This window comes from Giraffa tippelskirchi, chromosome 5 (assembly GCF_054371585.1).
Source record: "Giraffa tippelskirchi isolate mGirTip1 chromosome 5, T2T-mGirTip1v1.2.pri, whole genome shotgun sequence".
Taxonomy (NCBI): Eukaryota; Metazoa; Chordata; class Mammalia; order Artiodactyla; family Giraffidae; genus Giraffa; species Giraffa tippelskirchi.
Window position 1 is genome coordinate 39,629,753 of NC_137279.1, and position 26,817 is coordinate 39,656,569.

The 26,817-nt window shown below is 36.7% G+C and overlaps 1 protein-coding gene across 17 annotated transcripts in view; it reads right to left on the reverse strand.

The window, feature by feature from the left end:
- Nucleotides 1-26,817, reverse strand: part of DNM3 (dynamin 3) — a 653,888-nt gene that overhangs the window by 308,838 nt on the left and 318,233 nt on the right. For 11 of the 17 annotated variants that reach the window (XM_081489464.1, XM_081489460.1, XM_081489461.1 and 8 more), the window contains one exon: nucleotides 26,339-26,390. In XM_081489464.1, coding sequence (XP_081345590.1) covers nucleotides 26,339-26,390 — 52 coding nt within the window. Of the gene's footprint in view, nucleotides 1-25,479; nucleotides 25,510-26,338; nucleotides 26,391-26,817 lie in introns of all 17 variants that reach the window. The other 6 variants (XM_081489454.1, XM_081489455.1, XM_081489457.1 and 3 more) reach the window with 1 other exon arrangement.

Consider the following 26,817-nt stretch of genomic DNA (forward strand, 5'->3'; position numbering starts at 1 on the left):
AAAGGAATCCCAGCATCTCTAATGAAAGGCAGGCACTTAGGGGAGCAGCCAGTTAGAACCAGTGTGAAAGCATTCAATATTTGAATAACCACTGTGGCTCCACTGATGCAAGCTGGCTGTACAACCTTACCAAGCATTGTTTCTGAGGCTTGATGGAGAATGGAAGCAGCCACATTAGAATGGATGGGTAACAGAGCTGAAAGTATCCCAAGCAACTCTGATTCCATATAATGAGTCAACACCTTCAAAACATCTTCTAGATGTAGAAACAATTTCTTCCAAAAAAAATTTTAAGTTAATAATTGGCCAGATACTTCCTTGATGGTCAGTGGTCAGACTCCATATTTCCACTGCAGGGCACACAGGCTTAGGGAACTAAGCCCTTGTTGGGGAATTAAGATCTGAAAAATTGCAAGGTATGGCCAAAAAAAATTCTTTTTAATTTAAAAAGTGTCTTAAAAGTTAATAATTGGCCAATGAAGAAAATATATATCAAACAGAGACCCTGTTTTTAAAAAGTTCCTGGATGTTTTGGCCCATAGTAAGAAGCAAGATGATGTGTTGTCTTTTAATTTAGGTTAAAGTGTTTTGAAGAAGAAAGCACTTAATACACTGCCTTATACAAAACAGCCATTAAAAAGTGGTAGCTAATTTTATGATATGATTATTTAAAAATCAAATATACCAAAGAGTAATCGGTAGAAGTATAATGGCTCAGACAGTAAAGAATCTGCCTACAATGCAGGAGACCTGGGTTCGATCCCTGGGTTGGGAAGATTCCCTGGAGAAGGGAATGGCTATCCACTCCAGTATTCCTGCCTGGAGGGCTACAGTCGAAAGGTTGCAAAGAGTCAAACACAACTGAGCAAGTAACACACATACACACACACAGAAATATATGTAGCCATTTCTGGATGATAGAACACTTTAAGAAAAAAAAAAAAGAATTAATCCACGATACTATTTTATTAAATAATTTTAAAAGCTCCAGTAGCCCATATGGACCTCTTCCTTCTTGGAACATTTACTTTGTTCATTATCTGAATTTAGCACTTACATCATCTTGTTTTGAATTACTAGCAATTGTGTTTGCTTTGCTCCCATTATCCCAGTAAGATTATAGCTTAGTTGAAAGCATGGACTTCTGGGGTTTGTACATGTCAGTTCTGCCATTTAATAGATGTATGAACTTGGACAAGTTACTCAATCTAACCAAGCCTCATATTTTGATCTGGGAATTAGTGCTAATAGCCCCAATCTCAAATAGACACTGTGAGTATTAAGTGAGGTGAATGCACATAAAGTACTCAGTAGAATGTCTGGCATCTGGTAAATGTTCAATAAACAATAGATTTTATCAAAGTAAAACTGTACTTTATTCTCCTTTGAAGTACTTATACTTTACCTAGATCATGGGTTAGTTATAAATCATTGGTATAATGGTTCTAAACCAGAGGGAACACCAACAACAGGCGCTTTTTGTAAACGTGCAGCAGGCTGTAGTGTACTGTACTGTACTGTCACAGTGTCTAGGAGACATCTACTAGTTAAAGACCAAAGATGATAAATGAAGAACTCTCCCAACTAAAATGACAACAGCGTCTGCTGGAATCCAAATACAATGCCTAATTTTGTGGTTATCTCTGTTACTCAAGTTCAAATCAGTTTCTTTATAAGACTGGAATTTATTACAATCAGAATCACATTTTAGAGCTATATGTAATCATTTTTTGAGTGGTGTACTTAGATGGGAAGCTTAAATAGTCACCAGAAACAAGCCTGAAATGGCAACTCTGAGTAACAATCATAAATTAAGGCCCAATTATTTTACTCTGGATGATAAAAAGTAAAGTTCAAAGTTAATAAGCTGCTATAATATATTCTAGATTTTCCCTTCTGAAGGTTAACCTCACAATATTTTTAGAGATCATTTACATACTTGGTCATTTACCTCCAGATTTTAAAATATGTTATTCTTTCTTTCATTCAGCAGTTCTGACACCTATCATGAGTAGACTGTATGTTAGAGACCAAAGCACTGAACATGGCGATTAGAGACAATTGTCTCTAATATCACAGAGTTTACAGGCAAACACGAGAATAATATGAAACAAGAAAATACACAAGCCTTTAGTGAGAAAAGGACAGGCTCACTGGGAACATAACAGCAGAGGACTGAAAATACTGGAGAAGATAGAGAAAATATTCCCAAGGAAGTGATAGACTAAGGAAAATGAGAAGCTGTTACTCAGGCAAAAAAATGGAAAAGAAGCTGTTCTAAAGCACAGGAAAGAGTGTGTCACAAGCTCCAGCAGAGAGAGTTCAGATCACTGAGGGCACACTGCCTGAAGGTCACTACTGCACAGAATTCACCAGCGCCAGTGGCAAGAGAAGGAACTGGAAGCAGGCAGAGAATGGATAACGATGTTAAAGTTTAGACTTGATCCTACTTGGAAAGAAGTACTTTCCAGTGGTTGTAAGCAAGGGAGTGGCGTGCTCAGACTTTTTGTTTGCACCAAAACAAAACAAAAGAAAATCTCATCAGATGTTTTACTAGCTTGTCATTTCAGCAAAAATGTTTAGGAGAGAGTGTTGAATTCTGCTTAAAGTAAGACTTTTAATTATTTGTGGATTTTAATTACTCATATTCTTCCTGACTTCCTTAATCACGGCTAATTGAAAATTGGCTGTAACTTAAGATACTCGGTAAGGAAACTTAATAAAATGAGGTATGTAACAGATGAAATCCTGATTTCTGTTGCAAACCTACAAACATATAAGTAACAGGCATTCTAATTTCTGATGGGAAATAAAGAGGCCCTGGTAAATATCAGCCATCCAGAGCAGCTATTTAGCTTAATCCTGTAAACTAGTTGCAGATGTTGGCTCAAACACTAGGCTTTGCATCTGTAATTTTAAAATTGTCTCATATTTCTAAAACCTGACTCCGTATGCACCGGAAATCAGTGACATGAATTATGAACTTCAGGAAGAGGAGAAGCACAAAAAATGCCAGAAGTGATAGGAGATAATATTGGGAGCAGTGGTCAAGCCATGTGCACAGGATGGGTGAAGGATGACACGGTTCCTTCCTCCAGGACATGGATACTGCAACCAGGCATTTGAAAATGAAACCCTGCAAATGGATGTACCAAACAAGAGGAAGTCATTTATAGATAGTTGAGTTCTCGAAAACAAATCCTCCTTTTCCTTTCCCCCTCCCCCACTTTACAGCAGGTCAACAAGAAGACACAGGGTTGCTAGAGAAGGAAGAGATTTTTGAAGAGAAAAACAAAACAAAACAAAAACACAAATGTGCACTAAAGATTTCTTACCTTAATTAAGAAGATTATATTTAGTAGATTGGGGCAGGAAACAAATGACTTGCTCTTAAACTCATGTTTTAGTTATGACAGTGCCTTCTCATAAAAGATATTTATAAAAAGTCAATAGAGATTTGAATTAAAACTCAGAAAAGGAGCTGGGGGTGGTAGAATGCCATAGATAAACAATTCATATTATACTGCAAACAAAGAATAATCACAAGCATTAGAAACAAATGATGATGATGACTGAATTTCCTATTCCTATTTGTATTTCTAAAGCTCATTTTTATTTATGTACACTATTCCCAAGTAGTGCTCCAACCAGGCAGTATAAATGGCAGCCCATAGCACAATCTACCCACAGGGACCATCCATCACAGGCTGAGAGTGAAAATAACCTCAGCAAGAATCAGGGCAAAAACGTCAGCCAATCATTTAGTGAGGTAAGAGTATAGTACAAAGCTTCAAGGAACTTAGGCTCAATTATGAAACCAAGACACTCATTTCCTGGAGTGGGAACATTCATCCCATTGAATTCAGCCTAACGGAATCCCCTGAGGTAGGAATGGATTGGTTACTGAGTCAAAGAGATTTCATAGTTCCTTTGGGGGCAAGACATTTTATTCCCTAACTTAGCTAAAGCTCTACAAAGCTCTCTTTACATTTTGTTCAAGAGGTCATCTCTGATAAGTTTTATTTTCTGCTGCTGCATATATAATTAGGAAATATAGGCTAGGAAAATAAACCACATTTGTCTTTCCAGGGTTTTTCAGATAAGTCTGAGACCAGCATTAACTCTTTCAATCTACTGGGACTACTGTGATTAAATCACAGTCTTCTCACACCATGCTAACTACTCCTGAGGAAAAGTTAATGATTCCACGAAGCTTTTACAGACCTGCCCATTGAAATGCTTGGAAAGGGAAGAAAAGGAGGTACTTCACAAACGAGTGGAGGACTTAGGGCAAATAAAATTGTGAACTGACACACAGAGCTACTGTCTGGGAAATCTGAGACCCTAAGATTGCAAACCTGGAGGAAGAAATGGCAAACCACTCCAGTATTCCTGCCTGGAAAATCCTTTGGACAGAAGAGCCTGGTGGGCTACAGCCCATGGGGTTGCAAAGAGTCGAAACTGACTGAGTGACTAATTACAAGATCAGAAAACATAAATTTTTGAGGGGAAAAGATTATTCTTAAATGGAATTGTCCCATTACAAAACTTTTTAAAAATTACAATAAAATGTCCCAGTAATTTACACTAATACCTGGATAAATGCTATGACATTTAGATTCCTGACAATGAAACTCAAAATAAAGCAGTGAATTGGGAGTGATGCTGAGAATGGAGCCCATAAGGCTGATGAGCAGGTCCTTCTCCGTCTAACTGATATGGTCAGCATGAGCATTCTTTTCTATGAACATACATCTCAGGACTCTCAATGAAATATCTTAAGAATGTAAAGATGTCTCTGTATTTTGAGGATCCTGGGCTAAACACTGTGACTCAGGAAAAGTTCTGTAATGTTACTGCGCTGAATGTGAAATGATTTGTGCTCAAGGAGCAGAAACTGCAATTTGCCTTGGTCATGGTGAATTAGAGACATACTTAGGTTGGGTGGACTTGATTTGAATATGGGAAGCAACAAACAAACAAAAACAAAAGAGCTCTACTGGAAAGGCGTACAAGAATTTCTCAGCTTTGGTTTATTTCTATTTTCACTGTGACGGTGCATTAGTGGCAACCTTTTGAAAAAACCTTCTGATATAGGACATAGACATCATCACTGACAAAAGATCCCATGGCCCTTTTCTGACAATGAGGTTTTATGATTTACTCTTTGCTAATCTCTTAATTTGCTAAATTGAAAGGACTAGGGTTTTCTCAGTATAACAAAGAAATCAGCATCTATACACTAGAGTCCCAGCATGTGAACTGGTGGTGAGATCCCAGCATGGTCAACAGCTCAAAGCCCTTTTGCTCCTCTTTACATTCCACGTGGTACCTACACTGAGTTTTACCATCTTCTTAAAACTCCCATGTAACAGGTAACTGCCACTTCCCTAGCTCCTAACAAACAGCCCAGTTTCCTATTTATCAAACAGTTGAGATAATCAGGAATAAGTGAAAGTGAAAGTGAAGTCACTCAGTCGTGTCCGACTCTTTGCAACCGCATGGACTATAGCCTACCAGGTTCCTCCGTCCATGGGATTTTCCAGGAATTGCAATATTCTTTTCTCTTCAGTTACTGTGACATTTCTCTTTCACTAGGAATTTTAATAGTATTTCATAGTCATTCTTTTTTTCATTCATTCATAATGAAAAATATTTACTAAAAAATTTTTTATATTTTCATTTATTTCACTTATTTTTCACTTATTCATTCATTTATGAATATATTCATTCATTTATAAAAAGTAACTATTTCTGAGGCAAATATATCAATCTTAAAATAAATATAGGGAAAATTAATTCAATGGCAAAAGAATCACCGCCTAATGACCAAATAGGGCTTATACTAGGAAAGCAAGGATGGTTAATAAATCTATCAATATAACAAATAATACAATTTGTTCAGTATGTAAGATCATGATCATCTCAATGAAATTCAAGGCACATTTCTGAAATATCAGCTGCAGAAAAATAGATAAATTTCATTATCACTGCTGCTGCTGCTAAGTCGCTTCAGTTGTGTCCGACTCTGTGCGACCCCATAGACGGCAGCCCACCAGGCTCCGCCGTCCCTGGGATTCTCCAGGCAAGAACACTGGAGTGGGTTGCCATTTCCTTCTCCAGTGCATGAAAGTGAAAACTGAAAGGGAAGTCACTCAGTCGTGTCCGACTCCTAGTGACCCCGTGGGCTGCAGCCTACCAGGCTCCTCCATCCATGGAATTTTCCAGGCAAGAATACTGGAGTGGGGTGCCATTGCCTTCTCCGTTCATTATCACAGTATATTTTAAAATAAAAGCCAACATCAAATGGTTATAAACATTCCCATTAAGATAAAAAGTAGCTAAGAAAATTTACTGTAATTTTATAATGTTCTGAAAGAATATATGAAGGTAGAAATAAAAGCTACAACTACACAAATGAGATAAAAATTATAATTAAATTAAAACTACTAGATAACCCAGTAAATTCCACAGAACCAAAATAAATGCTTAAAAATCAATAATTTTCATTTTATAGCACTAAGTAATTAGAAAATATAATTGAAAAACATTCCATTTAAAATTATAACGTAAGAGTATTCCAGTTATTTTATATTTTAATAAGAAATGTAAATTTGTATATATTAGGGGAAAAAACAGGAAATTATAGTATACAGAAGGAATCATCATCTGGTTGGATGGGATAAAAGGGTATGAAAATTGTGACTTTTTCCTATATTAGTTTATAAGCTTTACAAATATCTAACCAATATTCAAATAGAATTGTAGTTGAAATATGACAAGATTTTAACCTTCAAATGAAAGAATGAATAATCTACAAAAGCAGAATCCATTTTTTAAAAAAGTAATGAAAGAAAATGACCTAGAAAATATTAAAAGGTATTAGACATCTGCCATAATTTAAAAATGTGTCATTGTACAAAAATCAACAGAGAGAGATAAATAATCCAGATCCTGGTCCTAGGATAAGAGCTCATCCACAGCCTGGACTGAATTGTGCCACCCATCCAGTCTATGACCTATGGTGAACTATTTAATTTTCCTAAGCTTCAGTTACACCATTTACAAAATAGGAGAAATAATGGAACTTACTTCATCGAGTTGTAGAACTGCATACATTGATGTAAGGAACACACCTAGCAAATCACCTAGCCATAGACTAAACTTTCAAGAAATGTGAGCTGCAACAATTACTACTATTGTTGCCATTATTATATAATCATAGAAGTATTGCAAACCATTTATGATGGCATGGATCATTCAAAAATTATAATTAGACATTCACCACTGTCAAAATTTTAATAATAATTATTATTGTCATTATGAATAATCATTGAGTTGTTACAATGTACTGCTCTCAGTGCTTTATATGAATCCATGGGTTTAATACATAAACCCTAACAGGTAGATACAATAGCTCCAACCCTTTTGCAAATAAAGAAACATAGATGTTAAGTAATTTGCCCACAGCTGGTGAGCTGCAGAACCAGATGCTGAAGCCTGGCAGTCAGGCTTCAGAATCCATGCTCTTAACACCTTTACTCTGCTCCCCAAGCTAGTGCCTTAACTTCTACCACACACGATGATAAATCCCAAATAGACTACAGAGACAAATGTCAGTAATAGCCTCATAAAAAACGCTATAAGTACATGGGTAAATATTTAATTGCTTTTGAGGTGAACACTACCTTTCTAAACATAAAAGCAGTGAAAAAATTGACACGAAAAAGAGTAACAGATATTACTACAAAAACTTTTACCTCAAATACCTGGTCAGTAAAATTAAAACATACACAAGAAAATGAGAAAAATCCTTAATAAATATGGTAAAAGAGCAATATGGTTATTACACAAAAATTCTGTTATAAGTCAAAAAAGTAAAAGAAAAATTTCAAGGAGGATATAAGCAAAGGAGTGAACAGCTCATTCAGAAAAGAACTCTAGTGATCAATAAGCATGAAAAAAATTCACTAGTAAATTATAGACATAAGTGGCTTAGGTTTAAAGATGTATGTGATCAACAAGAAAATAATTTTCTTTTTCATAAGGCTACATATAACAATCTGTAAAACTATGAGAAGAAAATAAAAGATAAAATATAAATGTCACAAAATTTAAAAATTTGTCTAAATCAAAATTATAAATTTTATATTACACAGTAAAGTCAAGTGATAGATAAGCAGAAAATATTTGTACTATATATAATACATATATCCAGACTATAAAAAAAATCAGTGAGAAAATAATGACAGTCACTTTAAAATGGACAACGGACATAATCAGACATTTCATAGGAAAAAGAATACAAATGTCTATTAAATATTTGAAAGGCTGCCCCAAAACTTGCAATAAGTGAAATGCAAAGCAAAATAATGTATTATTCTTCCCATAAGAACATTCAAAATTGTATAAAACATAATTATCCAGTACTGAGGATTCAGGTACACACATAAATAGCTGTTGGGTCTATAAACTGGTTCCACTGTTTTGGGAAAATTGGAAACAACACAAATACCTATCCTTAGGGGAATGGTTAAATTTACTCTGGCACATCTACACTATGGAATATATCATAACACTATGTGCCAGTAAAAGAAGTTTTGTTGTCTTCTGTCTTGTGTACTTACATAAAAAGATCTCCAAGACATATTGCTAAGAGGATAAAGTAAGTTCATCTTCAAATATATTTAATGAGTACCTACTATACATCAGGTTCAAGATGTTACAGATATACCAATGATATATCTCAAGATGTTACAGATAAACCAACGCCTTTGAGGAGCAAACAACTATAGTGTAAAATACGTACAATGTGTGACCATTTTTATTTTTAAAACCACAATCCATGTGTATTTATGTGTGTGCATTTGTGTGTATGTACACGTGTTTGGGTGTGCATGTATATGTATATATATGCTCCAAAATGATAACAGGAGTTACAACTATGGAGGTGAGTGAGACTGGGTAAGAGTCAAGGGTATATTTACCTAATCTGCTTTATTTATTTCACAGTGAAAATGTGTTCATGTATTTCTTGTATAACAAAAATTAAGCTTCAAAATCATATATTACACTGAAACTCTGTGCTAAATAAACTATACAGTGCACATAAGGGAAGGGCTGAGGCAAGAGCTATAAAATTTTGAACAGTGATTTCTGCTCTTTTGGAGTAACAACTCTATCCTTAACTAACTACTTAAAGTCATTATGGCTGATGGATTAGATGATGAGCTAGCTGGTAAGGGAAGGAAATGGGAGCAACTCTACTACAATGAAGTCATAGAAGACTTAAGAGAGACATCCAGGAGCTAACCACCGGCATTCCCTAGCCCAGCAATCAGGAGCAGGAAAGTTGGAATGGGAAGTGTTGGGGAAGGGAAGGACTGGATGGGACTATCATGGGTTTGGCCTAGGCTTCCCTGGTGGCTCAGATGGTAAAGAATCTGCCTGCAATGAATGTGGGAGACACAGGTTCAATCCCTGGGTGGGGAAGATCCCCTGGAGAAGCGAATAACTACCCACTCCAGTATTCTTGGGGTTTCCCTGGTGGCTCAGGTGGTAAAGAATCTCCGTGCAATGTAGGAGACCCAAGTTCTATCCCTGGGTATGAAGATGCCCTGGAGAAGGGAATGGCTATCCACTCCCGTATTATTGCCTGAATAATTCCATGGACAGAGGAGTCTGCCAGGAGTCCATGGGGTCACAAAGAATTGGACACGACTGAATAACTGACACTTTCACTTTTTTTTTCCAAACCTGCCTGAGGGAGAAAACTAGCAATTTTTGGTATTGGGCCAAATAGTATTAATAGCAATCCATGTGGAGGTCCTCCATGACCTAGGTGGCTATTTAGGAATAAAGCAGAAACCTCTTCTCTGAGATGTGAAATGGAGACTAAAAAAGAGGGAATTAAAAGGGTGAGAGCTGCGCATCCAGGACCAAGGAAATGATACAATTCCAATGCCCATAAATACTGAAAATAGTCATAAACAGGAAGACACTAAGATGCCATTTATCTGATAATTCAGGGGAACATTCAGGTCTGAAATTAAAGTGGTTAGTAAAATAATAGTTGGAGACAATAAAATTTTACATGTTACAAAAATTCCAGGGAATTCAAATCACATAGGCATTTAATTTATTTGGAATAAAATACATCATGTTCAAAGAGACAGAGAGACAGGCAAAGAAGACAAAACTAGAGGGAAGAAAAGAGGGAAGCAGGGGGAAAGGAAGGGTAGCTATGAGATATCAAGAGGCAGGAAGGGAAACCCTTAGTTTGCCCAAGTGCCCAGTTCCCTGGTGAAATAAAACCAGGCCTCAGCTGCCCAAAGGAAAGACCACACTGAAATGGAAGGCTAGATTCTGCCCACTGAAGGGATTTTTCAACGTAGTTTTGAACAGATAGGATTTTTCTCCTCACTGATTTTCAGCCCGAACCCTCAACTGGAGGTAACTTGGCTGTAAAAATACAGTAAGTACATCTGTGTATTTTCTGGAAAAAAAAAATCATGAGACCGACATTAAGCACTATTTCAAGTAGAAGTCTAGATTTAAAAGATGCAGAACAATAAGTGTGGCTTATTACGTAAGTGTGGCTTTCATGGACTCCAACTTCTGTCAATTTTATTAAGATAAAGATTGCTGTATTTTATATGCTATTGAATGACCCCTTTAGAAAGACTTTACAGAATTAAGGGATGAAAAGGAAACACATTCTAATAGCTATTGTAGTTTTCCATTGTTTGTCACTCAGTGGAGTAAATGTTTTGTGATTCCCCAAAATGTATATGTTGAAGCCCTAACCCACAACGGAATGGTATTAAGAGGAAGTGCCTTTGAGAGGTAATGAGGGTTAGGTGAGATCATAAGGACAGAGACCCCACTATGGAATTAATACCCTTATAAAAAGAGGAGACATGGAATCTCTTTCTCTCTTCACACAGCATGCAAGACAATGTGAGGACATAAACAAGAATAGGTCCCTCACTAAGAACCCAACCATGCTGGCACCCTGATCTTAGATGTCCAACCTCCAGAACCACAAGAAATAAATGTCTCTTGCTTATGTCATCAGATCCATGTTACTCCGTTATAGCAGCCCACAATGACTAAATAAGATTATTCATACAAACCCAAGTTCATTCTATTCAGGATCAATTTACTTTAGATGAAGAAAAATGTAAGTAAAAAACAAAAATAATAGTGAATGACTGAAATGATACGACTATTAAGTAAGATTGTTGATGCAATTTATGCACTGTTAGAAAAAGTAGTTAAACACTGTAATTAAGAGAACAAGATCTAGTATAAAACTGCCTGAATTTTAATCTTGGTGCTTCAGGTATAACTTGTATGACTGGACACATGACTTGGCCTCTTCATGCCTCGGTTTCCTTATCTGTAAAACTGAAATAATTATGATACCTACCTCTTAGGGCTGCTGGGAGGAGTTACTGAATTAAGGTGTGTAAAGTACCTATAACCACACCAGAAACACTCAGATGTAATCAACATTAGCTGTTGTGATTTTTACAGAATTGATGGGAGTAGACAGACATTCACTCTGTTACATCTTTTTTAGTAAGTAAAACTTTCCTTCTTGGTAGATCTCGAAAATGTAGATTCCCAGATATTAATATGGGTTTATAGTTCCACATGATGCTTGCGGAACTTCGTGGGTCCATCTTTATGTCAGTCCTTTCTCTCTGCCGTCCTCTTCCACTCCACTCCTGCCCTCACTTGAGGGTGGGGTGAAACTGGAGAGAAGACTAGATGACATAGAAAATGACTAAGGAAAAAGACGGTTTGGGTATTACCATTAAAAAATGATAACTGTTTCATTTTTTCCTCATGATAAATTACCTGTAAGCAATAAAATTTTAAAGAAAATAGAGAAATTCTCAGGAAGCAACCCTCAAAAACACTAATAAAAATAATATTTTAATAATGGCACCTTGAAGAAGGAGAGAACAGCCTTGGTTTATCCCAGTAGCAGAAGGTATTAGTATTTCCTCAAGTGAAAATAATAAAGAAAAAGAAAATACCTTTTAAAGTTCCAATGGTCTGAATTATAAATTTAGTTTAATAAACAATTAGAGTTCAGCAGTATATCATAAAGCTAAATCTTAGGTAATGTTTTATTATAACAAGCCATTTTAAAAAGAAGAAAAAAGAAAATCTGCAAGTAGCCAAAGTGTAGGGAGTTGAATGTAGGGGGTGTCTCCCAAAAAGTCCATGGAAACTCACAATGTGACTTTACTTAGAAATAGGGTCTTTGTAGATGTCATTAGTTAAGACAAGGTTATACTGCATTAGCGTGAGCTCCAAAGCCAATGACTGGTGTTCTTAAAGCAGAGGAGAGGACACAGGGGCAGACAAGCATTGGGAGAAAGCCATGTGAAGATGGAAGCAGAGATAAGAATCATGTGGCCATAAGTCAAGGAATGCCAGGAGCTATCAGAAGCCAGAAGAGGCAAGGGAAGTTTCTTGCCTAGAGATTTCATAAGGAATATAACCCCAAATACACCTTAATTTCATACTTCTCGCCTCCAGAACTCCGAGAGAATAAACTTCTGTTGTGTTAAGCCATCCATTTGTGGTACTTTGTTATAGCAGCCCTAGGACACTAATACACTAAGGAAAATGGCAGTCTCAGAATTAGTTTACAAACTTAAAGATTCAACTGTCAGACCAAGTAGCAACAAACAACTCTATGTTATCCTAACAGGAACAGCTAAGAACAATAGATCTCATTTTAGAAACACAGTACATGCTAGAACAGTTGTGATACGTGCATGTATTTGTCATGACAAATTATATTCCCATGAACTTGAAATGCATAATTTTAGAAATGTTTTCCTTAAAATACAATCCAATACATCTAATAAATATTATACTTATATTTCTTTGCTGATAAGGGACATCTATTTAGTGTATAAGGAATACAGATAATCATTCTATGTTCCTAAAAGTATATATAATACCTTGCCACAAATCTTCAAGAATTTTAAAATATTCAGTTATTTCTTTTTAAAAAAGCACAAACACCTGTTACAGCATTCAAAGACTTTTCATTAAAATTGGCTGCCTTGAAGCAACAGAGCTGGAGCAAAAATTTATTCAATTCTTCCTACAAAAAAAGTGGTTTTAAAGTATTTTTAATTAAAAGAACTTGATAAAGAATTGCTGATTGGTTCTAAAAATATATAACATCTATTTTAAAATACATGTTATAAACTGCTTACAAGAATATTGGAGTGAAGACATTTTTATTGTTCTGTACTCAGAAAGCTACACCCAAAAATCAATCCATGATGCAGAGGAAGGAACATTTTCAAACTCATTCTACGAGGCCAGCATCACTCTGTTAGCAAAACAAAGATATCACTAGACAAAGATACCACAAAAAAAGAAAATGAAAATCACAAGGCAATATCACTGGTGAACATAGATGCAAAAATCCTCAACAAAGTATTAGCAAACTGAATCTAGCACTAAACTAAGAAGATCATACACCATGATCAAGTGGGATTTATCCCAAAGTTGCAAGGATTCAAATATCTGCAATCAATCAATGTGATAAACCATATTAACCAGACTGAAGAATAAAAAACGTGTCAATCATCTCAGTAGATGCGGGAAAAACTTTCAAAAAACTCTCCAGAAAGTGGACACAGAAGGAACATAACTCAATATAATAAAGGCCATATATGACAAACCCACTGCTAACATCATACTCAATGGTGAAAAGCTGAAAGCATTTTCTCTAAGATCAAGAACAAGACAAGAATGTCCACTCTTAGCACTTTAATTTAACATAGTATTGAAAGTCTTAGCCACAGAAATCAGAGAAGAAATAAGAGGAATCCAAATTGGAAGAAAGAAATAAAACTCACTATTTATAGATGGCATGATACTATATATAGAAAATCCTAAAGATACTATCAGAACAATATTAGAGCTCATCAGTGAATTAAGTACAGTTAAAGGATACAAAATTAATATACAAAAATCTGTTGCATTTATTTACACTAAATGATGGGCTTCCCAGGCTAGTGGTAAAGAACTTGTCTGCCAATTCAGGAGACATAAGAGATGTAGGTTTGATCCCTGGGTTGGGAAGATCCCCTGGAGAAGGGCATAGCAACCCACTGCAGTATTCTTGCCTGGAGAATCCCATGGACAGAGGAGCCTGGTGGACTCCAGTCCATAGCATCTTAAAGAGTCAAATATGACTGAGGCAACTTAGCACATCACAGCACAACAATGAACTAGCAAAAAGAGAAATTAAGGAAGGGCCGGGGCAATAGGATGACCCAGAGGGATGGGATGGGGAGGGAGGCGGGTGGGGGGTCCAGGAAGGGGAACACATGTAAACCCATGGCTGATTCATGTCAATGTATGGCAAAAACTATTACAATATTGTAAAGTAATTAGCCCCCAACTAAAATAAATAAAATTATTAAAAAAAAAAAAAAAAGGAAGTAATCCCACTTACCATCATGTCAAAAAAGAATAAAATACCTAGGAATAAACCTAACTAACGAAGTAAAAGACCTGTACTTGAAAATTATAAGACACTGAAGAAAGAAACTGAAGACAACACAAATAGATATACTCTGTTCTTCGATTAGAAGAGTAATATTGCTAAAATGGCCATACTAGTCAAGGAAATCTACAGGTTCAATGCAATTCCTCACAAAATACCAATGGCATTTTTCACAGAATGAGTATAATTCTAAAATGTGTATGGAAAGACAAAAGATATCAAATAGCCAAAGCAATCTTGAGAAGAACAGAGCTGGAGGAATCTTGCTCCCTGATTTCAGACTATACTACAAAGATACAGTAATCAAAACAGTATGGTACTGGCACAAAAACAGATATACAGTTCAACAGAATAGAATAGAGAGTGCATAAATAAACATACACGCATGGTCAATTAATCTATGACAAAGAAGGCAAGAACATACAATGGAGAAAAGACAGTCTCTTCAATAAGCGGTGTTGGGAAAATTTGACGTGCATGCTTAGTCACACAGTCATGTCTGACTCTTTGTGACCCTATGGACTGCAGCCTACCAGGCTCTTCTATCCATGTGATTTCCCAGGCAAGAATACTGGAGTGGATTGCCATTTCCTACTCCAGGGAAAATTGGACAGTTACACATAAAAGAATGAAACTGGAACATTCTCTAACATCATATACAAAAATAAACTCAAAATGGCTTAAAGACCTAAATTTAAGACCAGAAAACATAAAATTCCTGGGAGAAAATATAGGTAGAACACTCTTTGATATAAATCATAGAAATATTTTTTGAACCTATCTTCTAAAGCAAATGAAATAAAAGCAAAAATAAACACATGGGACCTAAATAAACTTAAAAACTTTTGTACAGCAAAGTAAATCATTGACAAAATGAAAAGACAACCTACTGAATGGGAGAAAATATTTGCAAATGATATGACCAATAAGGGGTTAATATCCGAACTATATAGACAGATCCTCAACACTGAAAAAACAAACAACCTGATTAAGAAATGGACAGAAGACCTGAAAAGACATTTTTCCAAAGAGGAAATACAGATGGCCTCAGGCACATTAAAAGATGCTCAATGTGGCTGATCACCAGAGAAATTCAAAGGGAACACTTGTACACTTTTGGTGGGAATGTAATATGGTGCAGCCACCAACATGGGAAATCAGTATGGAGATTTCTCAAAAAATTAGAACTACTAAATGATCCAGCAATTCCACTCTTGGGCATATATCTGAGAAAAACAAAAGCACTGATATGAAAAAATACATGTACCCCAATGTTACACCAGCATTGTTAACAATCTTCAAGATCTGTAAGTCACCTGAATGCCCATCAATAGATGAATGAATAAAGGAGATGTAGTATACATACAAAATGGAATACTACTCAGCCATTAAAAAGAATTTGGCCATTTGCAACAACATGAATTGACTTCGAGGGTATTTTCATAAGTGAAAAAAGTCAGACAAAGAAAAACAACTACTGTATGATATTACTTATATGCAGAATCTGAAAAATACAACAAACCAGTGAATATAACAAAAAAGAAACAGACTTACAGATATAGAGAACACAGCAGTGGATACCATGGGCGAAACAGGCAATCTAAGGGTAGAAAATTACGAGGTACTAACTACTATGTATAAGATAAGCTTCAAGGATATATTGTACAATACACAGACTATAGCCAATATTTTATAACTATAAATGGAGTACAACCTTTAAAAATTGTGAATCACTATGTGCACACTTTAACTTATATTGCATATCAACTGTATGTGTGCTCATTCGCTTCAGTCATGTCCAACCCTTTGCTACACTGTGGACTGTAGCCCGCCAGGCTCTTCTGTCCATGGGATTTTCCAGGCAAGAATACTGGAGTGGGTTGCCATTCCCTCCTCCAGGCATATCAACTGTACTTCAATTAAAAAAATTAATCCATGAACCCTTACTGGATATCCAGATTACATTGTTGCTTTGTAACAGTCTTCCCACTTCCAAGGAACAAAAGTTTTAATTTGAATACACAAGCAATTATTTTACTACCTATTTTGAAGACTAACAGAATAATACAAATATAGAGCAACAGCAGCAAAAATAATAGGAAGTACTTTACATAGCACATACTATCAGCCAGGCCCTGTTCTAGGCACCTAACTTGTATTATCTCATTTAATACTTACAAAAACCTTATGAGGCAATTACAATCCTTATCAACATACTATAAATTATAAGTCTGAGGAATAGGGAGGTTAAATAATTTGCTTGTGGTCACAGAGTGGCTTCACAATTCCAGCTCTAAAGAATCAATGCACCATATTACTTCTCAACTTTGTATAGTCAGTAGAATTATTTTGAAAAAGAGAGAAGGAGGAAGGAGATAGAAAGTCAGAGGATGAATTGGAAAAATTATTAAATTTAACCAATAAATGAAAACAAGGTTTTAACACTGTGGTATTAAAAATCTTATGGGCTTCTCTGGTGGCTCAGATGGCTTATATTGCTTTAAGAAGACAAAATACACAAGAATCCCATTATCTAAATTGAATTGTTCTAAAGACAAACAATGATCAACAAGTACCTGTAGACATCATCTCTGATGCACCTCCTCCGGGATATATTCTCTATTCTTCTAACAATAATTCTGACTTCAAGTGGAGAGGAAATCACCTCCACTTCCAGTCCATGTGATCTGATCTAAGCTAATCAGTGCAGCTCTTTCTCTGGGACATGATTGGTTTAAGAATGAGCACATGATCCAAGCCTGTTCAATCAGAGTCAGCCTCAAGGAGTTTTTCTGAGAATTCTGAAAGACTCATCTATTTCTGTGGAATTCAGACTAGGAAGGAAACACCCTGGCTGCCATACTGTAATCTTCTGGAGCGGAAGAATGGAGCCAACAGCAAAGAAGCAGAATCAAAATCCAGAGTTTGTCTAGTTCATCATGGTTTATCAAATCAGTTCATCTTGATCACTGTTTACATTGTAGATTAAATAGTACTTAACTCTGTCTATGAACTATTCAATCATGCAAACTAATTAATTCACCTTTGTTTCCAAGGTCATTTAAATTGAGTTCTTCTGAAATTTATATCTGAAAGAATCCTGATGTAGATATTGATACCAAGAAGTCAGGTGAGTGTGAGCATTAAAAGTGACAGGACCTGAAAGGTAGAATTAGCTGAGGGAACAAAGAAGGAAGGAGGGCTTGAGGAGCTCCCTTCTGTAGCTTAGGAAGTTGGTAACCTTGTTACCCACCTGTAAAATAGCTGACTAAACTCTCACCTCTTTGAACAGTGGCCTCAAACTATTACTTACAGAGATTGAAGAACTAGGGATGTTAATAGAAAAATTTTAGAATGTTAGAGTGTGTTGCGGTATTTTAGACTTAGAGGGGTCCCAAGGAAAAGATATCACTGTCTACTAAAACTAGCTTTCATAAAGGAGTGAGGGAAGAGACCCAGTGTTGATAAAAAGTTCTTTTTAACTCAGCCTACAATTCAAGAAGGTTGAGAATCCAGTTATTAGCAAACTTATAAGTTTGGGAAAACCAAATTTCATACTTGATTCTAAAGTTAAAGAAGCAGAAGGCACATTGGTGGGAAATAAAATGAATAACAAGGCATTAGGAAGTACCCTTTAAGAACCTGCTCTGCTCCCTGCCAAAGGAAAAGGTCTTCCTAGTTATACAATTGCAAGTGGATGCAGTTTGGGCCAAGGAGCATGTCAGCCGTGTCTTCCTGCTCATGTAACAAGCCACATCAATCCTCCTAGCCTCAATATATCCCGACCTTTAACACATTCAACTCCAGAAAATTTCATTGCTATTTCTCTTTACTACCCAGACCTTCTGAAAACAGCATTTCACAAATATCTGTAGCTATCATTTGTCATTCCTCTCCTCCAATGTCTATTGCTTCTTATTCCAATAACATCTATGACTTTAAGGTGGCATTCTCTTCCCTTTTAAACCTTGAGATATGGCATCCCGCTCACTGACTTCAACCTCCAACCCTACCATTTCCCTCCTTAATCCTGGTACATATTTTCTCTAATTTCAAAAAACCCAAAAAATCCAGTGCCCTGGTTTGCCGGTTTTCTTTCAATCTTCAATAAACACCATCTTTTGTCTTTTCTTTTTTCTGGGCCCAATCTCAGATTATATTTTCCTGTTTCCTTTGCAGTGAGGTGAGGCCATGACTGAGTTCTGGTCAATGGAATGGAAATGCAAAAGATGTGTGCCGCTCCCAGCCTGGTCCTTATAAACCTCCCTCACTCAGGCTTCTTTCTTTCCTATCTGTTAGAAGAATGAAAAGAAATTGAAAGTCCATGACTGATCATGTGAAGCAATGGTGCCTCAATCCAGCCCCACCTAGAGGAGCTTTATTGACTTGTTATAACAAGCTTCTGAAATTCTGGTGTTGTTTGTTAGTTAACTTTTCCTAATGTCCTGACTAGTACATTAATCAAAACCATTCATATTATATAATCCTTTATTTCAGCCTGTCTTTCTTCAAAACTTTAACTCATTTACTCTCTTGAGCTTACAAGCTGCCTACCTGGAAAAACTTCAGTTCAGGGTATTCCATTGTCTGCTTTCTCAGCTTTGTTCTACCTCCCAGCTGTGGAGTAGAAAAGCAGTTCACAAGGCCAAGAGGACCGGTACTACCTTGGGTTGTCCATGCGATGCACGGGATCTTCTACCAGTCCATTCATTTGACAACTTTCCCGATGTTTCTTGAGTCCTTGGAAGTACCTAATACTACTTGACCTTTCCCTTTTTGAAACTTTCTCTTCCCTGAACTTTCCTTCTACTATTCTCCAAGTTTTCCTATCTCTTTAATCACTTCTGAGGCTCCTTTTCAGTTCCTCGATCTGTCCCAACTCTTCTTTCTCCATTCTCCTTTAAATCCCACATTTCCTTCTGTTCTCATTCTCTGAGGTAACCTCATCTACTTCTATGGCTTCACCTATGATGTACACATTGACAACCGTAAAACATATCTCCAGCCTAGACAAGTCGTGAACCTCAAACTCTAGTGACATCTCCAATAGGCACAAAAAATGTATCTGAAAACTGAAATCACCACTTCTCTCATCTCCACTGAAATCTGCTCCTTCCTCATCTGTACTCCCTTTGTCACCAGACCTCCTTAGCCATAGCCTGGGAGAATGACTTCACAACGCCCGCCACTCCACAACTATTTATAACTCTCTTCATCCTCTAAATATATTTTGAATCTACCCTTCTCCTATGTACCTCCTGCTGCTGACATTTGTATTTTCTTATCTGAATTATTTCAAAAATGTCTTCATCAATTTCCATATATTTAGTTTTATTCCTCCAAATCACTTCATATGGCTAACACACAATTCTTTCCAACATATAAGTCAGATGATATCTATTCCCTACTGGAAATCTTTAGTGGTCCCCTATTTTGGGAATAAACAGTTCTCTGTCTCTTCTGAAGTCTAGACAGTTTAATCCAATTTCCCACTGGACATTTTCACTCCAGTCTTGCACAGTGACTCATACTCAATATAACCATCCTTCCTCAGTATGTTCCTTTCTCCATGAAGAGCACCACCACCTTATCTGTGCCTATTATCACATGTCTGGACAGCACTACTGACAATCCCCAGACTTCTCTTCAACATCTGATTCATCACAAATCCTTTCTCTTCTTCCTACCTAATATCTCTTGAATTCATCAGCTTCTTCTCAAACCTAGTACAGAGAGCTTAGCTAGCCCACATAATCATAATCTTTTGTCTGCAACAGCCTCCTTCCACACTATAAGCAGAATGACCTTTCCAAAGTATTATTATGATTGCACTTAAAACCTTACAATAATACTCCACTGCTTTCATGGTCACATACACACAAAAATAGCTTTAATGGAGCTTACTGTCCAGAAAGACAGTAAGAAAGAAAATAAAAGATAGTGAAAGAAAATAAAAAATGATAAATAAACAAGATAATAATGGCAAGATTTGGGGGAGGGAAGGTGATATTAGATTCAACCTTCAGGACCAGCCTTTTACTAAAGTGATGTTTCTGTAAAGCATGAAGTATCACAAGGAGCTAACCTTGAAAAGGGGGACAGACTTCAATTACTTACCATCATCCCCACTGGGATGTGAGCTCCCTGGCAGCAGGACCCATGATTTACTCATCATTCTAATGTCTACCATAGTTTTTGACACTCATAGGTTTCAAATACACATGTGATGAGTGAAGAGGTGAATGAAGTTTACACTGAAATTTCTGGGCAGTGCACCTTTCGGCTAATTGTGTGCTCACATTTATTTTTTCATACATTTGCTGATACCAGCTTTTAGGCAAATTTCTAAGCAGGCAAATTTCTAGGCAGACAGAAACAAATGGGGATTTAGACTTTAAGGAGGAAATTTTCTTTCTTTATATCCTTCTAAAATATTTCAGAACAGAGTCTGCATACAGATTCTTACAATCAGGAGCCCAAAGTGGATATCAGAATGGATGAAGCATTTGCTAGGATAGTACAGAGTATTTAGTCCCACCAACCATAAAAGCTGACATCAGTTAGCAGGTTGGGCTCCAAGGCTCCATAGTTTGGGGCTTCTTGATAGGCAAAAAAGAAAAAAAAAATTTTAACAGAGCTTCTGGAAGGAGGTTGGAAGTGTAGAAAAGCAATTCCAATTTCAAATTTGACAAAAATTATCTTTATATAAATCCAAATCAACCTCAGTTACTCAGATTCATAAAAAAAAGGGTTTCAAATCATGACGGTTCATTTCTACGAAGCAGAAAAAAATAAAGGATTCTTTAAAATATACTGTATTGTATTTAACTATTGGATTTGATTCTGAAAAGGAAGATATTCAGGTTTATAACCTCTTACTAGCAAAATGAAAGGTTAAAACAACAACAGCAGCAACAAATTTGGCAGCAAAAATTGATGTAAAAACTTCTATGTCTATGTCTTTCATTTACTCTGCTTAGTGTGATTATCATTTGTTTCACTGCAGAAATACAATGTGTTTAAGTACAGAGTACTGCCTCTGACCCCACAGCAATACTGAATAATATATGATGTATACAATATTTTTCTAAAATCCAGCAAGTTCTGGCCTTCAAGGCACATCTGGCCCCAAAGATTTTGGATATGCGATCTGTATTCTATTATAACACTCACCCCAATTCTATTATCTTGAGTTATAAAACTTTCATAATGCATGGACTTTGAAGTACTCAATGAAAGTAAAGGCACAGAAACACAATTAGCATGATTTTAGCATTTGGAAGCAATATGTTCAGAGTTTCCTTTCAGATCTGATTTAAAATGTGCATTTATGCCACTACAGGCAAGTTTGGCCTTGGAGTACAGAATGAAGCAGGGCAAAGGCTAATAGAGTTTTGCCACGAGAACGCACTGGTAATAGCAAACACCCTATTTCAACAACACAAGAGAAGACTCTACACGTGGACATCACCAGATGGTCAACACCGAAATCAGATTGATTATATTCTTTGCAGCCAAAGATGGAGAAGCTCTATACAGTCAGCAAAAACAAGACCAGGAGCAGACTGTGGCTCAGATCGTGAACTGCTTATTGCCAAATTCAGACTTAAATTGAAGAAAGTAGGGAAAACCACTAGACCATTCAGGTATGACCTAGAGCAAATCCCTTATGAGTATACAGTGGAAGTGACAAATACATTTAAGGGACTAGACCTGATAGACAGAATGCCTGATGAACTATGGACAGAGGTTCGTGACATTGTACAGGAGACAGGGATCAAGAAAATCCCCATGGAAAAGAAATGCAAAAAAGCAAAATGGCTGTCTGAGGAGGCCTTACAGATAGCTGGGAAGAGAAGAGAAGCGAAAAGCAAAGGAGAAAAGGAAAGACATTCTCATCTGAATGCAGAGTTCCAAAGAATAGCAAGGAGAGATAAGAAAGCCTTCCTCAGCGATCAGTGCAAAGAAATAGAGGAAAACAACAGATTGGGAAAGACTAGAGACCTCTTCAAGAAAATTAGAGATACCAAAGGAACATTTCATGCAAAGATAGGCTCGATAAAGGACAGAAATGGTATGGACCGAACAGAAGCAGAAGATATTAAGAAGAGGTGGCAAGAATACACAGAAGAACTGTACAAAAAAGATCTTCATGACCCAGATAATCACGATGGTGTGATCACTCACCTAGAGTCAGACATCCTGGAATGTGAAGTCAAGTGGGCCTTAAGAACCATCACTAGGAACAAAGCTAGTGGAGGTGATGGAATTCCAGTTGAGCTATTTCAAATCCTCATAGGTGATGCTGTGAAAGTGCTGCACTCGATATGCCAGCAAATTTGGAAAACTCAGCAGTGGCCACAGGACTGGAAAGGGTCACTTTTTGTTCCAATCCCAAAGAAAGGCAATGCCAAAGAATGCTCAAACTACCGCACAATTGCACTCATCTCACATGCTAGTAAAGAATTGCTCAAAATTCTCCAAGCCAGGCTTCAGCAATACGTGAACCGTGAACTTCCAGATGTTCAAGCTGGTTTTAGAAAAGGCAGAGGAACCAGAGATCAAATTGCCAATATCCGCTGGATCATCAAAAAAGCAAGAGAGTTCCAGAAAAACATCTATTTCTGCTTTCTTGACTATGCCAAAGCCTTTGACTGTGTGGATCACAATAAACTGTGGAAAATTCTGAAAGAGATGGGAATACCAGACCATCTGACCAGTCTCTTGAGAAACCTGTATGCAGGTCAGGAAGCAACAGTCAGAACTGGACATGGAACAACAGACTGGTTCCAAATAGGAAAAGGAGTACGTCAAGGCTGTATATTGTCACCTTGCTTCTTTAACTTATATGCAGAGTACATCATGAGAAACGCTGGGCTGGAAGAAACACAAGCTGGAATCAAGATTGCCGGGAGAAATATCAATAACCTCAGATATGTGGATGACACCACCCTTATGGCAGAGAGTGAAGAAGAACTAAAGAGCCTCTTGATGAAGGTGAAGGAGGAGAGTGAAAAAGCTGGCTTAAAGCTCAACGTTCAGAAAACTAAGATCATGGCATCTGGTCTCATCACTCCATGGGAAATAGATGGGGAAACAGTGGAAACAGTGTCAGACTTTATTTTTTTGGGCTCCAGAATCACTGCTGATGGTGACTGCAGCCATGACATTAAAAGACGCTTACTCCTTGGAAGGAAGGTTATGGCCAACCTAGATAGCATATTTAAAAGCAGAGACATTACTTTGCCAACAAAAGTCCATCTAGTCAAGGCTATGGTTTTTTCAGTGGTCATGTATGGATGTGAGAGTTGGACGGTGAAGAAAGCTGAGCGCCGCAGAATTGATGCTTTTGAACTGTGGTGTTAGAGAATACTCTTGAGAGTCCCTTGGACTGCAAGGAGATCCAATCAATCCATCCTAAAAGAGATCAATCCTGGGTGTTCATTGGAAGGTCTGATGTTGAAGCTGAAGCTCCAATACTTTGGCCACCTCATGCGAAGGGTTGACTCATTGGAAAAGACCCTAATGCTGGGTAGGATTGGGGGCGGGAGGAGAAGGGGACGACAGAGGATGAGATGGTTGGATGGCATCACCGACTCGATTAACATGGGTTTGGGTAGAGTCCGGGAGTTGGTGATGGACAGGGAGGCCTGGCGTGCTGCAATTCATGGGGTCGCAGAGAGTCGGACACGACTGAGCGACTGAACTGAACTGAACTAATGCTTTTCCAATGAGCATAAACTTCTATGAGCTAAAGCTTCTGACCATGAACAAAATTTTACAGATAAAACCATTATACCACACCCAGACTTAATCTGGGCATTGTAATCTACAAAATAATTGCTATAGCTTCTAATCTTCCAAATGTTTCATTCTTCTCATTTTATAACTCATAATTTTCTTACAGTTCATATTCTTTTTCTCCCCAACGTTTCAAGAAACACCACCTACTTGCTTGGAGCAAAGTTTCTACTCTTTATAGGGCACATATCTAGTAGGCTGCAAACCTCATTATGGAGGTTATTTCTGGTTCTCACAATCACCTGGCAGAGAAATTTTCTATTCTTCCCATCACACAGTTGAAAAAACTCAGATTCAACTTGTCCAAGGCCACAGGGCTACTAAGTGACAGCGGAGAATTTGAACCAAGGAATACCTAGCTACAAAGTTTGTTTCTTCCAAAACATCATGAAGAAAATAATTTACCCATCCTCCAATCTCATTCTCAAGTTATGCATAGCTGGAAGAAAGACTTCAGGGCTGCCTCACCCATGCTATAAATGAGTATAATTGCTTTTTTCTTCTAATGCCTATGCTACTAATTTGACAGTATCTTAATACTTCCATTAAGTGAAGATACAGCATCTGGTTTTAAAACTTTAAGCCATATAAAATGTCAATGCAATTTTGCCTTTTGTTTTATTATTTTTAAAAGAATAAATATAAATAATTGATATTGGGCAGGGTTATCAACAGGTACATCAAAATCAAATGTTTAATATTTACCCACCTTTTGGAAGTGTCATCTACATTTATTGGCAATATCATACAAGGGGAAGAGAAAGGCTTACATCTCATAACAACATAGCATAAAAGGACAGAGATGAAGGTCATTAATGATTTTAATTATTTTAAGGCCCATTAAAATTAGAGAAATATCAAAGCACCCACAGTGTTAAATGTTTATTATTATAGCATTTTAGAATCCACTAGTTCATACCTTTCAATCACAGCAAGTTATTAGCAGTGAAGGGATGAACCCTCTTAAGAGGATTTTTATTTCAATGATAGGATGTTATGGACAAGACAATCTAAGTTTAAAAAAATTAGTAGCAAGCGCTAGTTGAGTTAATCAGTTAAAGACAAACTGTGCCCTTGGGAAGCTAAATGAAAAAGCAACAGTAAAGCTTACAGAACTTAGCTCGTACAATTTGCCTTGAAGGCGGAAGATTGGTTCCCTGAAATAGCAAAGAATTATATGCTTTAGTTCAGAAAAAAAAGTTTTTAAAATAAAGTCTATTATTACCTCTTCTCCTTTCAAAACAATGGAAAAAATTCTAGAGCAGAGGTTTCAATTTGTTCAATAATTGTACCTCTGAATTAAAATAAAAGAAAACTATAAAATCATCATTGTTTTGACTTGAAAAGAAATAACAATGCAAATATTCATTATCACATAAAACATAAAAGAAACAAACTGTCAGAGTTAATGCAGTCTCTGCAGAGCGCTATTAGTTGGAGACAGCTGGTCAGCCCAAAACAGGAAAACTCAAAAGATCAGATCTTCTTAGGAATTAACATCTTCATTAACCAACATGATTTGGTGTGGCAGAGATTAAATCTTATATCCAACAGCTGCCTTCTTTATGAGCTGTCCCTTCACTGTTACCAAGCTGTGCAAATGTGTGAACTAGTCAGCAGCACCAGAAAGCTCATGCAACTACTCACCATATTTTAACCTTGAACTGACTCACAAGTTTGACGTTAAATCAAATTTAGGGGTAATATAAGCAAGCAAAGTAGGACACAAGGAGTCAAATTTGAAAAGCAGAGCAAATAGCAAAAAAAATATTTAAAATAAATCAATAGAGTTAACTGCATAAAATAGCCAAAACAAACCCCCCCAAAATGCAATTCACTCCAAAAACTTTAAAAGCAAAACAAAACAAAAAGCTGCATTTCCAGCAAAATTTGCACATGATTAATTTGCGTTAAAAAAGTCAATCAAGCAATTTAGTTCAAATTCTTTGGAGCATGCATGCACTGATTCTTTTAAACAATTCCTACCTGATTTCCAATTGTGTTTTTCTTGTGAACCTGACTGCTTCTCTGCTGAGCACTGAGAAAAGCAAAGGAGAATATCACTGAAGAAACTTGTAAGATTTTTTTCTGAGCAAGTAACAGATACTAAAATAAATACAGACATTAAATATATATCAACTGAGGCAGAGCTAATATAAAAAATCCAGGTCAGTTTAATTCTGAAAGCAAAACCAACTCAGTGGAACTTCTAGGACCAACCAGTTAATCAGAAATCAAAAATATAAAAAAAATAATACACCACAGGAAGAAAAGTTGTATTGCTATGTTAATAACAGTATTTGTGATGTCCTACAGGTATACAAAATGGTTGCACTAAAAATTGATAGCACTTTTTGAGTGTATGCCGTGTTCTAAGCACTTTACATATATTAGTGATTTTAACTAAATTTTAACCCTGTGAGGTAGTTACCAATAGTCTTTTCATTTTACAGATGGAGAGACTG